Source organism: Crinia signifera, chromosome 9, assembly GCF_055691185.1.
Source record: "Crinia signifera chromosome 9, ASM5569118v1, whole genome shotgun sequence".
NCBI lineage: Eukaryota > Metazoa > Chordata > Amphibia > Anura > Myobatrachidae > Crinia > Crinia signifera.
The window spans coordinates 157,057,852-157,075,149 of record NC_139225.1 but is presented as its reverse complement, the minus strand read 5'-3'; the positions used below and the strand labels follow the sequence as shown (position 1 = coordinate 157,075,149).

The following is a 17,298-nucleotide window of genomic DNA, read 5'->3' as shown; positions in this document are numbered from 1 at the left end:
TCCCGAAATGGCCAGGAGGCTCTTGGAAATTTGGTTGCCCTCCTGGCCCCCTGGGACTGCAAGCTAATCTCCTGCATTGCGCCACCCCCTCCTTCAACATCTAGAGATGATTTGCACTAAATTGTGTCATTGTAGCCCCACCCCCGCTTGGTAAAGCGGGGGCAGGGCTACAATGATGCATTGCAGCTCCACACCCTGGACTTCCTCCTCCACACCCCCTGCTGTGCTTCTTGACCGCTCCTCACAGCCACAAAGTAGGTAACTATGAATGTATAAATATCTTGACTGCTGAAGTAGGGGAGTATAAACTCCCCTGACCAATGGACCCACCAGAGCTCACAGCACATCAGCCTAGTGCTTTCTTACGACTGTGAAATTCTTTCCAAACAAAAATTAGACCCTGTGTTCGTATGAACCCATATGCATCGGACTGACCGGTGAAGCAGTGACTTTAACCTCAATGCTTCCATTCAGTACAAGGAGGGAGTTGAGCATCCCCCATCTCCCCCCGGTAAAGATTTTCTATTGCTACCATAAGCGAGATACTGTAGCAACAGAACAATTTTGTAACTATGACAGCAAAACAGATACTTCCTTTTTCTTATGTTAAATTGAATATATATATTTTTTTGATTGAGGCGTCAACTACTACATAACTGCCACTTATATATGTATAAGAAAGAAGTCTATGATTGAATAATTCACCAGTGAAATGTTCAGTTCTGAATTCATGACATAAATGAGACTTTGAACTGAAAGGAAACAGAGGACTCTCATAACTGTTGCGAGCGGAAGACACATAATTGTTTTTCTTTCTCTCCCTCTTATTTTGGTCATACTAATTAAGTCTGCCTCAATCTTCTATAATCCCTTTCTAGTCCTAACACAAAGCTGATTCCGAAATCTTTGCTGAAGCATTTTAATTCCGTGTAATGTCACCAAGCTGTGCGGACAGACTGTAGCTGTTGGGAGGGATCTGCGGAGAAGAAATACGTTATACTGGGGCAGGCCTGTGTTGCCGTCGGCGATGATGTCACCATATTATTGCCTGGCATAGAAGCCTGTTAAACGTCGCTCCTGAAATCCTAATGGAAGTGCATTGGCTCATACACATGTGCCAAGCTGTAAACCTTATGCAATTTCCAATCCTTGGCAGCAACCATGCATGTTAATGGGCAACCAATCAAATTATATCTATTATCTTCTAGAAGGTCCTAAATAAGAAGTAAACTCTGATCCCATCGTCAATAAAACTCCCACCTTGGTAAATAAATCACATTGAACACACACACTAGACGATACCCTACACAAGCTTATCATACACACTGATTAACATATCATTAACAATAATTATTTATTTATTAACAGTTTCGGTACTTGTGGATTATCACGGCTCCTATCGCATGCCATCGCATGCCATCGCATGCCATATATAGTGGCATGCGATGGCATGCGATTTTTGCCGTTTTTACAGGGTTTTTACAAAATCGCATTCGATCGCATCGCATGTTTTTTAACAGAAAAGAATTCAAATGCATTGAAATTAGTATCAAACATGTTCAATGGAACCCAAATGTCATTTTTGAGGCTGTACCACCCCCACTATCAACGCGAACCCGAAGCGTGGCGAGCGTAGCGAGCCCGCGAGGGGCGGCGGTACGCGTCCTATGACCTTTTCATACCCCCACTATCCACGTCGGCATGGAGTTGAGAAAAGAAGTGTGGCGAGCGCAGCGAGCCACCGAGCCCGAAGCGTGGCGAGGGGACGCGGACACCTGTGAAGCCCGCAAGGGGACGCGTATACCTGTGAAGGTATCCGTGTCCCCTCGCAGGGCTCGCTGCGCTCGCCACGCTTCGGGCTCGGTGGCTCGCTGCGCTCGCCACACTTTCTATTCTCAGCTCCACACCGACGTGGATACTGGGGGTATGAAAAGGTCGTAGGACGCGTACCGCCGCCGCTCGCCACGCTTCGGGTTTGTGTTGATAGTGGGGGTGGTACAGCCTCAAAAATGACATTTGGGGGCCATTGAACATGTTTGATACTAATTTCAATGCATTTGGATGCTTTTCTGTTAAAAAACACATGCGATCGCATGCGATGCAATGCAATTTTTTCATGTGCGATGGCCATCGTGGGAGCCGTTATACTCCACAAGTACCACAGTTTCTTATATAGCGCATACATATTACGCAGCGCTGTACAGTATAGTAGAACATACACATCAGTCCCTGCCCCAGTGGAGCTTGTGAGGCGCTGTGAGGCAGTAATGCTAACCATTACACCGTCCGTACTGCCCCGTATATATAACGCATGGTGGGGATAGAACCCATGACCTCAGCGCTGTGAGGCAGTAATACTAACCATTACACCATCCGTACTGCCCCGTATATATAACACATGGTGGGGATAGAACCCATGACCTCAGCGCTGTGAGGCAGTAATGTAACCATTACACCATCCGTACTGTCCCGTATATATAACACATGGTGGGGATAGAACCCATGACCTCAGCGCTGTGAGGCAGTAATGTAACCATTACACCATCCGTACTGCCCCGTATATATAACACATGGTGGGGATAGAACCCATGACCTCAGCGCTGTGAGGCAGTAATGTAACCATTACACCGTCCGTACTGCCCCGTATATATAACACATGGTGGGAATAGAACCCATGACCTCAGTGCTGTGAGGCAGTAATGTAACCACTACACCATCCGTACTGCCCCGTATATATAACACATGGTGGGAATAGAACCCATGACCTCAGCGCTGTGAGGCGGTAATGCTAACCATTACACCGTCTGTGCTGCCCCGTTCAGTAACATCACCCGGACCCTGCTGAGAACATGCAGTCCTTGACTTTATAGTCAACATTGACCTGCATGTACAGACGTCAGTAAATATCGTTAATGATCCATGGGAAATGTGTGCATTGTTAATGATACTGAGCGTACCCACTGGATGAAATTAACGATATATCGTTAACATTATTGTTCATATTGATAACAATGTATTTTCTAAACTAGGACCTTGTGAAAGGGTCAAACATCTAGTGTGGAAAGGTGAAGGGGGGTAGGGGAAGAGATGGGGTGCAAAATATTTGTCCAATTTTTGGAACTGATTGACTGAAGAAGCACAAACTTTGAGGCTTTCCTAAAATTATGAAATCTCCTAGACAGAAATGTAAAAATGGGGGGTAGTTTATTTGCATCTGACGTCATTTTGCGTGGCCTGGTGGCAAATCCTATTGTCTGGTTATAGAGGTGGCCCGCCATGTGTGCGGTTATTAGTCTAAGGCTAACAGTGCCTTGTGTAATCCAGCCTTTTGGGGCCTTCATCACGTGACAGACCAGCAAAATGTGTGTGTGTGTTTATGTGTGTGTGTGTGGTCGGCCTCATGTGCGTTGTGTCTCGGAGTATTTATAGCATCACCATGCTACAGCCGGGAGCCACGCTTCATATCGAGGAGGCTTAATAAGATTGAATCAGCTGTCTGTTATTTCAAATCATGGCTAAACTCTCTTGTCTGAATCAATGCTTCCAGCGCTATGTATAAATCTATCTGTTTATTGCTGTTATCAGGCAAACAATTGTGTTGAGGCTTCCGCCTAAACCTAGCAGGAGCAGAATATTTCTGCCCCCGTATTCCTGGTGGAAAAACCTTTTTCCAATACTAGGGTTTGTTGTATATTTCACCTCACTAGTCAGTAATTACTTGGGCTCCGACCACTGCGTTCCCCGTTGTGGGCCCTCTTTGCCCTAGTCCGGCACTGTCTACAGATGGATATTAATAGCTCTCCACAACAAGAATATATTTCTAGGTTCTATATCATTTATGTTTCAGAAGAGATTTTAGTTTAACAGTCGCTCTTCTATTATATAATAATAATAATAATAATAATAATAAATTTATAACCAGAGTACGGTTACAGTTATACATTATTAATATATAGTTTGGGGATTGTGTTCTATTTTTATTACTCCAAATTAAACTGTTTTGTTTCGACAAAATGGACAAATCCATTATTAGTGGGTTTGTTTTTCTAGATTTGATATACTTTATCCGATATGGTGCAAATTCTCCATGTAACCGATACAGGGAGAGATTTATCAAGCCTTCCGGAGGACAGGTGGAGAAGCAGCCTCTAGAAACCAATCAGCTTCTACCTTTATATAGAATGTACTTTATATACATGTTAGACATCATCTGGTTGGTTCCTATGGGTCACACATTTATTTATTTTTTCTCTTTAGAAGGTTTGATACATCTCCCCTTTAGTTGTAAGATACTGGAATACGGTTCTTCCGCAAGTCCTCTTACTTTCGTATACAGTATTGATTACTTGTATACAATATTTTCAGTGTATACAGTCAATACCCACATTCACATTACCACCCCAATGAGGTAGAATGTGGAAATCCACTAGAGTAAGTACAATATTGTAAATTTATCTCAATGGGCGATACCACTCATTTTGGCCCTTCTGAGTGATTTTGTTCAGAAAACTGCCCAATACAGTATGTACACGATGAACGATGAGCACTCTCGCAGGTCATTAACGACTTCCCCGCCATATGTACATGAAGATTAGTTTTGACTATTTAGTCAATGACTGCATGTGACCCGATTATGTCACTCAACCATTTAGATCAGTGTGTACGCCCAATATGGTTCACCGGGGCGTTCAAGATAAATACTTGATGATATCGCTCATGGGCGATGAAGGAATGGGCACATCCATTGAAAATGTTAATAGGTTTGCCTCAATATCATTGTGAATGAGGCCAGAAGAGATGGGTTTTTTTTTACTTGCAAAAGCAAAAAATAATCCTTCCTAAGCAGAAATATAATGTGTTTTTTTTTTTCCCTCCGGTTCTCTGTGTTTATAACCGGTGCTCTCTTATTATAGAGCGTTGTGTAGATGAGACATACGAGGGTTCACAGACCTGTCCCTGCATTATTTTATCAGCACATATGAAAGGAGTTTATCAGGGATGCTTTATTGTATGAGTGATGACAGTTTTCCAGGGAGTAATTATATTACTTGGAGAGCTTATGGTATCTTGTGGAGCCTTCCCCGAAATATGCGACTTATCCGGTTTCATTCTCTGCCAAGGGGTCATTCACAGGGATATCTGAATCATCCCGTGTTATGCCTATAAATTTGTCTTATTTATATATTACACAGTGGATTACGATGGCAGATAACAGTGGGTGGGGAGAAAACGTAGACTTTGTAGAATGTAACATCCATCTTTTGGGCAAAACCGATGAGATCTATAGGCCTGATTCAGACCTGTTTGCTAGGCTGCGTATGTTAGCAGCCCAGTGAACAGTTAAACGCCACCAGCCGCCCACGAATCCCCTCACTAGGATGATAGGGCATGTGTACGCTTTACACATCTCCTCGAATGCAGCCGAACGGGTGAAAAATCGCCAACCATAGCATTATTTTTTCCCCCTGTTCGCAGAAAAAAGTCAGTCTAGACTGTCTTTTCTATTGGCCGGTGATGGCCAAATTTGGGGCGGTCGCTGATGTCGTGATTTCAGCCGCCTGTCCCAAGCTGGCTTCTGCATTCCTGCATTCGCATGGGAATGGCCAACTTTTGATGGGCTTGCCCATAAAATGCCAGGCATTCTCCTGCACCAGTCCTCCCCCTTCCCTCCCCTATCAGTGCAAACGCCTTGGCGAGGGTGATACTGATGTAGTCGATTCAGTGGCTGCCAACTTCTTAAAATCAATGTTTATAGTTTTTATCAATTTTATTGAATCGGTTAAAAATCCAATGAATTTGAACCAAAACTACCTTAATTGTAGCCGCCATCATTGCTCCGTCGCCAGAGACGGGGACTGCAATCCGAGCCGATGGCTTTTGACTGCATTAAATATGGAGGTCATTCTGATCTGTTCTCACTATCGCAAATTTGCAACAGTGAGTGAAGTTGATGTGCTGTGTATCATGCGCATATACGCTTACGCGCATGTTCAGGCCATCTGTGCGCGCGGATGCGGCGACTTGTTTAGTCGCCAGCCCATTTGCATGGATCAGTGTTAGTGTGGGGGGGGGCGTGTGGCCGCACCCATGGGAATGCCCAGCAATTCATGGGAGTCCCCAAGAAAACGCTTGGTGTTCCCATGGTGGTTCATCTGTGACACGGGTGCCAGGGGTGGGTAGCTGACATCACCTGATGTCAGCTGCCCGCCCTATTTCCGTACCAAGGCACCGCAGTCACCAGAGAGTGACTTAGATTTGCGAATGCCTTCGAAATCAGAGACCATTGAATGATTTCAGTCCCGAACACAAGCTTAGAGTGGATGTTTACCGTGCGGTGGAACTCGGCATTTGTGCAGCGGGCGGGCGTTCATACAACGTTTATTTTACTCCAAAGCTGCGATTTTCGCAGCTTTGCGAGTAAACCAGAATGACCTCCTATGTGTATTTTCTAAACAGAATGGTTTTAGTTTACGTATTCATAAGACTCGCTTGAGCAAATGTAATGAGGATACAAATTATAGCCTGTAATTATCATTGTAAATACGAGGCATACAATGCAGTTTTGTGGTCTAATGATAATTGCAGCTTATTGCACATTGTGACAAGTCAAATACTGAATTCATATTTATTTGTTTTTCTTTTTCTTTCCTTTGTTCAGATCAGAATGAAGGCTTCCACTGCAGGGAAGAATGCCGCATCCTTGGACACTCTGACCGCTGCTGGATGCCTCGTGTACCCATCCCAAGCCGCGCCAAGTCCCCCGAACATGGGAGAAATGTAATCGCTTTATCTATAGAAGCGACCACCGTGGACACTGAACCTTTCGAAGACTGTAACACAAAAAGAACTTTTGCAACGTTTGGCAAAGATGGCAACGAGCACACTGCTATTGACATGGCTACTTTGAAAGGGAAAAGGACAGTGGACCTGCCGATCTGCAGCCCGAAGGTCAATGGCGCAGTGCGTGAAGCGGGAAACGGCTGCGAAGCTGTCAGCCCCATCACTTCCCCTTTGCATCTAAAGAGTCCTCTGCCAGCCAAATCTGCCGCAACGTACAACATCATGCATTGCACCGGTAACCGAGACATGGAGCAGTTTGTTAGCAACGGACCTTCCCGGCCTTCAGAGGCAGAGCCCAGGGGAGCGGACAGTGAAAATGTAATGAATGAAATCAATCCATTATTGCAGGAATGTCGAGAAAAGGACTCACTGGGTGTAAAGAGACTAAAGGACATTGTTCTCTAAGCACCAAACCTGGTGTACGGTGAAAGAAGTGACTTGAAACATTACAGTTCATTTTTAATGGATTTCCAATGGTTCACAAACTGCTGTATTTAAAAGCTTTCCTAAATGTATTGTTTATAAATAAAGGCTATTGTTATGTGACAATCCCAAACTATTTAATATGTGGCAGGGGTGTTCCATCCTAGCAAGCAGACTTACTCATTATTTTTTATTTTTATTTAATTTAATAATTTTTTTTCTTCCTAATCCCCTTTGCTCTTAACATGGAACCTGTTATCATCATCAATGTACAAAGTATTATGTATGTATTAAGTATTTTGAATTTATATATTTTTATAAACATATATATCAAAATTATAATATAAATTAGCCTATTTGTACAGAAGAAAAACAGAGGAGAAAAAAAAAGAGAAATACTTTTTGAATTTTCCAAAACCACTTTAAAAAATAAAGAAATAAATTTATCCGCTAAATGATTTTGTAGCGTAGTTAAGAATTCAGCCGTTAGGGGCGAGCGGGCCATATTTTCAGCTGAGAAGCCACAGACAAGGCAGATGCTCGGCCCAATGGTTAAAACCATGATAGTTTGCTGTATTGCTACGAACACCCCTGCACTCAAAGCCCTTTTGCAGTTACATGCTCTCTGTAATATTACTGTATTTGATATTTCAAATTTTGTCCAGTGATGGCAAAAGGCATTCGAGTAAAAATGGAAGAAAATAAAAAAATGTAATTTGTAATCTTTTATTTTTTATTATTATTACTATTATTATTAATTTGATTCAAATTGCTGGGAATACAGCATTTTTCCTACTCTGCATTTTACACTAGACAAATACAAAATGTTCTTTTCTTTCAGATCATATCTTTTTTTATGTATTTTATATTCACTCACAGGGCAAGGCTATGGCATATTGGGTAATTTAATTATTATGTTCCAAAAAGAAACAAAAATGGGAGGTTTTGTGAAAACACATCTTTTTGTAGTCAGATATTTTTTTTCTAATGCGTTTTCCAACAACTCATGTTATTGTTCTCATTCAATGTCCAATTCAAGGTTCTTATTCTAACTTCAAGGTTCTAACTAATGCAAAATTATTTTTTTCCCATTCCTCTATCCAAACATTTGTCGCTTCACTCAATCCGTTCTTTATCTTTTTTTTCTCTCATTTTGTTCACGGTAGATTCAATATTATACTTTATTTGTCATGTCTTCATGCCCAAGGATGAAACTGTTTCCCAAATGTTCAGTTATACAAGTCTGTTTTTGACAATTGTAAATGACAGAAAGGGTTTACACAATATATTATTTGTAAAATAGTCTTACAAGATAATGTTGCAGACAAATGTTACAAAAAAATATGATTCACTGACAGGTAGTGAAAAAAAAATAAAGAAAAAAATTAAAACGTTTTTAATTTCAAAATGGCGTCCTGGCCATGATTTTAGCTGCACTCTTACAAGGTTGAACTTGTATTCATTCTTTTGATCTAAAAAAAGCCCAGAAAATAATTAAAGTTATTGTTGCAGGGAGTCTCTTCTTCTTTAAAGCTGATGTGTATGTTTTTGAATAAAGACTTATTTTTATGTCATTTATACTGCCCTATTTGATGGTGCTTGTTTTTGGTGAAAGATGGGCAAAATCCAGTTCAGTTGATTCCAGCATATACAAGTATTTCTGAAATTCACAATTCCTTAAAAAAAAAAATTAAAATAACAAATCAAAACAGCACACATTGCTCCCACCATGGAAATTGGACCAACCGCAGCTCATTAAACATAAAGAAACCAGTCGTCAATGATCAAGAAATGTCATATGTCTAAAAAAAGAACTCTGAGCCAACCCCCAATCCCTGACACTTGTTCTTTAAGGAATGTTCAATAAAACAACATTGCAGAAGGAGAATGCTGCCATATATTCTTATGACTTATGTCCATCGGTGTCCAGATACACCCACAAATTTAGTCAAATGCCTCTAGTAATTGGGTCCAAAAGATTTCATTTTAACCCTTTGGGCAGAATCCCTGACTACAGTTTTTTTAAAGCGGCAATCATTTACACTGCAAAACCACTTCAATGATTGCCGCTTAAAAAAACCTGGACATTTCTTACCAAATCTCTCACTTTCTGATTATCTAACCCTATTACATTTCCCCCATTGTCACATTTTTCAAAACCCTGCACGTATACAATAAAAAGTTATCTGAATTTATCGCCATCCATTACTTAATTCCCTAGAATTCCCTAGAAATTGTATTAGAAAAGTTAACATTAGTTAAACCCTCCTCCTTCCCTTGCCGGAAAAAAAGAAAGTTGACTAACTTTTTGAAAGTCAAAACCCAAAGCAAATTGACCCTGGGCTTTATTCCAATATGTACAATCATTTCAACACATAAACAACACTCAACATCCTTCATTGTTGCCACAATCCAAATAAGATGTAATACATTCTTCGCCTTTTACACACCCAGCTTATTCATACAAGATCAGATAAACTGAAAACTAAAGAGAACATTCCTATCGCCAAAATCAGGAATGCCACCCTCTCTCACATGACATGTACTGTACTGTATGTCCATCTAGCAGGCTTTTAACAAATGGCCCATCTTGGATTCCCTTCACAGTAATACAACATTTACCCTACACTTACCCATCATATCATTGCAACGCAATATGAAGCTTCCGTGCCCTTCAACAACAAAACTTCCAATTTAATTAATTAAAGAGGGTCAGGAAGAAGATGGGTCGATAGAGGCTATGATCACTCTGATGTTTTTACTGTTAAACCATCTTGACAGCACAAACAGGGTTGGGGCCTATGTACTAAGCCTTGGAGAAAGATAAAGTACCAACTAACCTGCTACTAACTAATTTCCCAGACTGATCCTGTACCATGACAGTTAGGTGCTGATGGGCTGGCACTTTATAGATGTGTCCTGTTAGATGATTGCTGTGTATAGCAGTGCCCCCAATATGCCATGTGCAGTGCAATATGCTGCGATACAATCTTCTAGCACAGGGGTCATGGAACCGTTTTTTACATTTTACCCTAATATATATATATATATATATATATATATATATATATATATATATATATATATATATATATATATATACGCCAATGTTACCCCCTTGATTTAAAAGACAGTAAATCATATACTTGTAATACACACTGTACCCCCAAAAATTGATGATATATCCTGCTAGGGTACACAGCCTGGCGGCAAATGATAATGAAATGAAATTGGTGATAAAATTTGTACCAAACACAGCAATACATGGTAATCATCATCGCCATCATCATCATCATCAATGGCTGCCAGGCTGTGTGTGGTGCAATGTTCCCTCTAATGTTACGAAGGCTGTGTGCGGCAAAAGATTTAGGCTGTGCAACTTTGGAAGGAAATTTAAATTTTTGTGCATCACTTATATATAACTGGAAAATGACGTTCAGCATTTGTGTTAACTTTACTTCAAAATGATATTAAACGTTTAAACATTAAAAACACAACACACAATGTAGTTAATGGGTGAAACACACATTAATTGAGTCCACAACTGCAACAAGGGACCACTGCTGCTTTGTGCACTCTGTTGAAATGTGTGTGCGCACGCTCGCCGAGTTGTGTGCGCGGGCACGTGCGCACAGCTTAGAGGGAACACTGGTGTGGTGTAGCCATTGATAATGTGACGTCCAGGCAACTACTAGTGTCAGTATTATAAGATGATATAGTAACAGTCTGTGCAAATGTTTTCCCTAGACTATGATGGGTATACCTTGACAGGAGCCTATAACATGCAAAGAAACTAGGTGCCGCAGCGGCAGTACAGACTGCGCACTGCCGAGATGGCACAGCAACTAGTCCACTCTACTGAAGAAGCGGACAGACTTGGAGGCGGGGCACGGGGCATCACACATGGAAGCATGTTATACAGTACACAAGGAAGTGATGCACTGCACTGCATCAGGTCCATGTACACTACAGTACTGTAACACACACAGCCAGGAATGCATATAGAATCAATATATAGAGTCAATATGCAATGAAATTAAATTCCTGGGGGTAATGGATGGTCATGCTGCTGAGACACAGCCGGGCATGCATATAAATTCATAGGAATTTCATTTTTACCCCATTTGGGGTATTTTACCCCCGTTCCCTGACCCCTATTCTAGTAGGATACTGAATATCCAAGAAGGCGTATGATGGCTAACTAACAGCAATCTTCTACATACAAAACATAGTTATTTGCCGCTACTGGTGTGCCCAGTCTATGGCGCCATAAGCCTACCCTTAGCTCCTAAGTTCCTCCCTTTAGCAGGTACACCAGCATACACCATTAAAATGTTTAATTTTGAATGTATAATATACTGTATGAGGTTCTTGTTATACTGTAATATTTGCCAATAATATGAGCCTGCGACAGCTCGTCATGGTGACCTCATGGAACAGGTCCCTAACCTTATAGTGTTTCAACTCTTGGGTGCAGGACAGCTCCACCCAAATCACCTCAGGGCACCACACAAATAAAAAGATAAAGTGAAGTATCAGAGTGTTAGAAGAAAAGAGAGAAAGCAGCGATCCAATAACTTACCTGCATACGTCCAAATGGAACCAATTCTATGACCAAGACCCTCCTAGATTAAGAAAGGGTTTTGTCTTATACTGAGCTAATGGAACCCCGAAACATCTTGCTACTTCCTTTAAGTCAACAGAGAAGACTCACTTGGACCAATGAAAAAAAAAATATTAAAAACACTATTGTAAAAAAACATTGACTTGAACCCCATTTTGTCCTCTTTGAAGGATCTGAAAGCTTCAATGGAGGCACATGCCATCAAACAACCAATATGAGAAACCTCTGTCCACAAAAATCTTCCTATTTACATTCTATAAAGAGGAAACACTGAATGAACAAGGAGTACATTAAACATGTTCTCTATATCTACTCTATGTTCCAAGTCACTGACCGGCCAAATCAAATTAAGTGTACAATAGAGAACATATCTCTCCAGTGATCTCATCATCCTTTGGAAAGGACAGATAATCAGCTTGAATGTCCCAGTCTATTTTAATGGACCTCACCAGGCAGAATGATATACAGCCATTCCAAAGGTGGAGGGTCAAAGGGACTCTCATTCCACCCGTCATTGATTAATATTCAACCGCCTCTGCATTATGCATAGATGATTTCAGGATCCAGGTATAGCGTCCGCATTCATATATAAACTTGGTGGTCACCATTTACATTGGCTGTTGTTAAATTACCAACATACACCCTCTTTGTTCCTGTGCCCTCTTCTTTAATTTCGTGGGAAAAACAGTTGTCAAACCTTTGCGCTAAATTCTCATTGATACATTAGGTTCAAACATAGATGATCTCACCCCATTCCTTGTACTCGGCTACTAATCCCATTGCAACAAGGCATGACTCACAAACGCCCCACATACCTCCCAGATGTCAGCCATATACTTGAAATGATCCAGACAGTTTGTCAATCACAGCCAGATAATTTCTCACATATTCTCAGCCCGTCCCAATCAAAAGTGTCACTGAGCCCACCCCACACACACACACACACACACACACACACACACACAACATTTCACTCCATCCATTGAACCTGTGCGAACCCACTGGCATGATTTTCATGGAGGGGTGTTCAGAAATGGGTTAAGCCAAGCATGAAGGTGGAGACTGAGGTGACCCAGTATATGCCAGATCTGTTATACTAGAGTATATAGGCACAATAAGATTTGCATGAAGACTTTAAAAATAGCTAATTAATGCATCATCAGCTGGTACGTCTGCATGTGGTCATTCTTCTATAAGATTTGTTTGGTACTGTAAGGGCCCTCATACACATGTACAAGGTATCACATGCGCGAGCCTCTAATATGATACTTAATTAAATGGCAGAGCGGATCGCCGGCGGTTCTGTGGCAACTGGATTGCATGAGATAAACCATATACGGTCACTTTGAATATGATGTATCGCATGTGATCCCTTCCACCACCCATCAAAGTCATGTGAAACGGACTGAAGTCTTTGGAAATCTGGCTTTTCTATTACACTGTAACCTCAGTTGTACCCCACCTGCCATTGTAACTGAGGTCCTGTTACTGGTAAGTTCTTTTCTGTTTGCTTAATCGTTTCATTGGGTGAGGTGTGTCATATATGAAAATCACTTAACAACAAAAAATAATGATAATAATAATAATAATAATAATAATAATAATAATAATAACAACAACAATGTTATTAATAATAATAATAATAATAATAATAATAATAATAATAATAATAAATGAAAACATACATTTTTCAATAAAAAAGTGTTAGCGATTTATTTAATGAAGGTTATAGTTAAGGTTTAAATTATGGTTTAATGAAAGGACAGTGAGATTCAACACAATTCGCATTACACACAAGGTACACAACTCAACAATGACCCACCTTCTGTACAACACAACAAAGGATATTCCCTTGACCTGCAAATTATTTAATGAAGTCTATAGTTAAGGGAAATTATGGTTTAATGAAAGGACAGTGAGAATCAACACAATTCACAATGCACAAAGGTACACAACTCAACAATGATCCTCCTTCTATACAACACAACAAAGGACATCCCCGTGACCTTCTAACTTGACATTTGCGTGGCGACGCTGATCCCGTTAGGGTGGTCAGACATTACCAGTCAACGAAGGGAGCGCACCTAAACAAAATTATTGCACCGGGATCAGTAAGCAGCCGTCTCTCTTGCCACAAACTAGAAAGTATCAATCACCAACCAACAAAAACTATAAGGGTCGCAATGCTTGGAAGACGGGAAACAAAGAGGTTCTGTCCATCGGCACCAAGCCTTCAAACAGCCCAACACAGTCATACCCTCTTCACACCATAGGTCTTCAGGAACGGCGTTCCAGAGCATTCCCCCTGAAAAATAGCCCTGTTTATAAGTACTTTGAAAAAACCACTGCTCAGGGTCTGCAGTATTTATTCTGCACAAGCCCTGGCCCACATATTGCTAGGAAACCCAGTGGATACACCACTGATTTGAACAGCTACTGTGTAAATGGCCTTTCCCAGAAGAGACATCTTTATTAAAGACAAACATCTCCCATTATTTGTTCCATAGACGTTCCCCACTGTTCCCTAACAGTAAATGTAGTTTAGCGAAGGGCACTAAGAAAGTTACCGGCAAATACTGTATGTTAATAGAGTCACAAACTGATTTCATTATTCGACAAATGTAAGTAATTCAATAACCTTCTTGCCAGTTTCTTTTACAAGGAACATTAAGGCATCAGTTCTTCACAGTACTGTATCTACAAGAGATCATTTTGTCTATTCCAAGTGGCACAGGGGAGTACACGGGATAAGCAAGTAAATTACTTCCACTGCAGCGTCTACTTGTTTACAGTGCAAGCAAAATAAATATGGATTTATGGCAAACAAATCTGATTGTTTGGATTAAATTAAGTTACCCATCCAGTACGAGACAACCTTTCCCGCAACACTCTCGGGAGGTCTGCACAGTATCCAATTTCAATCAAAAACATTTGCCAGCACCTCGCCAGGTCTGTGTAGGCTTCGTCTACGGCACCTGGGGACAGAGATTTTGTTTTTCAGCCTTGCACAGTGGTAACACCGCCACAGTTTCTATTGACATAATAGGCGCAACTGCTTCAAGCAAATGAACATCTGCGTATCGCCCAAGTTATTATTAACCACAGAAAGGAGACGTCTTATTTTCTTTTTGCAGGTGGTGATGCTGCTGTCTCTGTGCATGTAATGTCGCCATGGTAAGGCTCATTAGACGTTTTCCTCTTGTTCAAGAAGCATTACATTGCAATGGCTTAACTCATCAAAGATGGGAGCCAGTCACATTGTCATCTGCTACCATGTTGACATTAATGATGTCAAAACTGTGAACGTGTTGCCATGTGAATAGGGTTAAATTCCTACCAAAGCCACCACTCTCTCTAGATCCCTAATCTGCTGAGCCACCAGGGACATTTTAATTTCTTTTCAAGTTGACATGTCCTCTTTGGTGAATATCAAGATGTTCGCAATTAAAGCATGTCAACATTCTGCATATTGTCGCTGCAGCCACATTCTTTCAACCCCCTACCTTCACAGCATAACTCTTCCTCCCCACAGCCCAACCCTACACCTACCACCCTCACAGCCTAACCATTCCTCCCCACAGCCCAACCCTACACCCCCCACCCTCACAGCCTAACCCTTCCTCCCTGCAGCCAAACCATACACGCCCTACCCTCACAACCTAACTCTTCTTCTCCACAGCCCAACCCTACACCCCCACCCTCACAGCCTAACTCTTCCTCCCCACAGCCCAACCCTAAACCCTCACACCCTAACCCTTTCTCTCTCTAGCGCAACCCTCCACCCCCACCCTCATGGCCTAACTCCTCCTCCCCAAAGCCCAACCTTACAGCCCCCACCCTCACAGCCTAACTATTCCTCCCCACAACCCAACCCTATACCCCCATCCCCCCACAGCCTAACTCTTCCTCCCTGCAGCCCAACCCTACACCCCCCAACCTCACAGCCTAACCCTAAATCCGTCACAGCCCAACCCTATACCCCCTCACCCCACCCTCACAGCCTAACTCTAACAGACCAATCCTATACCCCCCACCCTCACAGCCTAACCCTTCCTCCCTACAGCTCAGCACTAAACCCCCACCCTCACAGCCTAACCCTAACTCCCCACAGCCCAACCCTAAACCCTCCACCTTCACAGCCCAAGCCTTGGAGTGTAGGGTTGGGCTGTCCCCACAGCCCAACCCTGCACTCCAACCCTCACAGCCTAATCCAACCCCCCCCCCCCCCCCACAGGGTACATTAAAGCTACAATGCTACATCGAGCTGATTGCATTTGCACATCTGTGTGAGGATGAGGCTAATTTATAGTACAACAGGTACAATTGATAATAATAATAATAATAATAATAATAATAATAATAATAATAATAATATGAACTATTCTGTAGTATAGACAGATAGGCATATCAGACAGGCACCTATCAGTAACACAGCCAAGATAATAATATACAGTGGTATATGTGTTGTGTCACTTTAAAAAATTAATAGTATATATATATATTTTTTTTTCTTAATTATTAATCTTTTATTTATAACAGCCATGAAAATACTCAAAGATTGGAAAACAGGCTTACAGAGAAATAAATGTCCTATTATATAGGTGCACCAGGGGTAGTATATAAAATATAACCTTTATTTCAGATTTATTTAAAGGCTGCGAAAATATTTAAAAGAAAACACATAGACATACAGTGAGATTCACACAATGTTAAAACAAAGGTGGCGGGCAGCTTGTGCACTGATTGTCTGTGATCACCACATAAGAATGTGTCCTTTTTTGATAGTGTAAGGCAGAATCATGCAATAATGGTGCTGAAGAGATAAATAACTCTAGTAATATATTGGTCAGATGACCTTGCTATGATTATGCTCTGTGTGACCCACTGGTTGTATCTGAGCTCACTCTATAAAGCATGCATGCACAATGTAGTCAGAATTAGGATCATAAGTGACTAACAGTCAATGATTCCTCAATGGGATGTGTTTTTAACACAGTGTTAGTTACGTACTGATCAGGGTGCCCCGTAGAAAACCTGCCTTAGGGAGCCCACCCTTGTCAGTGGATCGTGTGGTCACCTATGCAAGTGTATCAAGCATAGTGCCATAAGTTTAAGCAAAAGATATGCAGCAAGTCGGTGAAGTCTCAGCCCTTACAAGGGCTATGTGGACATCAAACTATCGGACACAGAATCAGAAATGCATTGTAAGAAAAAAATAAACAGAGTGCACAAAATTGCCCGCGCACCGCCAGCCGGCACACACTTCGCAGTTTTAGCTTCTTCAGGGCCAACCCGACCCCTGTCCTGCCTGAGTTTAAATACCGGTAATCGGGTGTCATGATCCAATCAAGTTGCGCGTTTGAAGCCGCGCCTTCGGACAGTGTCCAGTAAGATCCTGCTATACGTGACCA

The 17,298-nt window shown here is 41.6% G+C and overlaps 1 protein-coding gene across 2 annotated transcripts in view; it reads left to right on the top strand.

The window, feature by feature from the left end:
• PCDH19 (protocadherin 19) overlaps nt 1-8,837 on the top strand; it is a 138,037-nt gene extending 129,200 nt beyond the window's left edge. For both annotated transcript variants that reach the window (XM_083160328.1, XM_083160327.1), the window contains exon 5: nt 6,659-8,837. In XM_083160328.1, the coding sequence (XP_083016454.1) occupies nt 6,659-7,245 (587 nt within the window). In that variant the 3' untranslated portion in view covers nt 7,246-8,837. The remainder of the gene's footprint in view (nt 1-6,658) is intronic.
• Nucleotides 8,838-17,298: the final 8,461 nt, after the last annotated feature.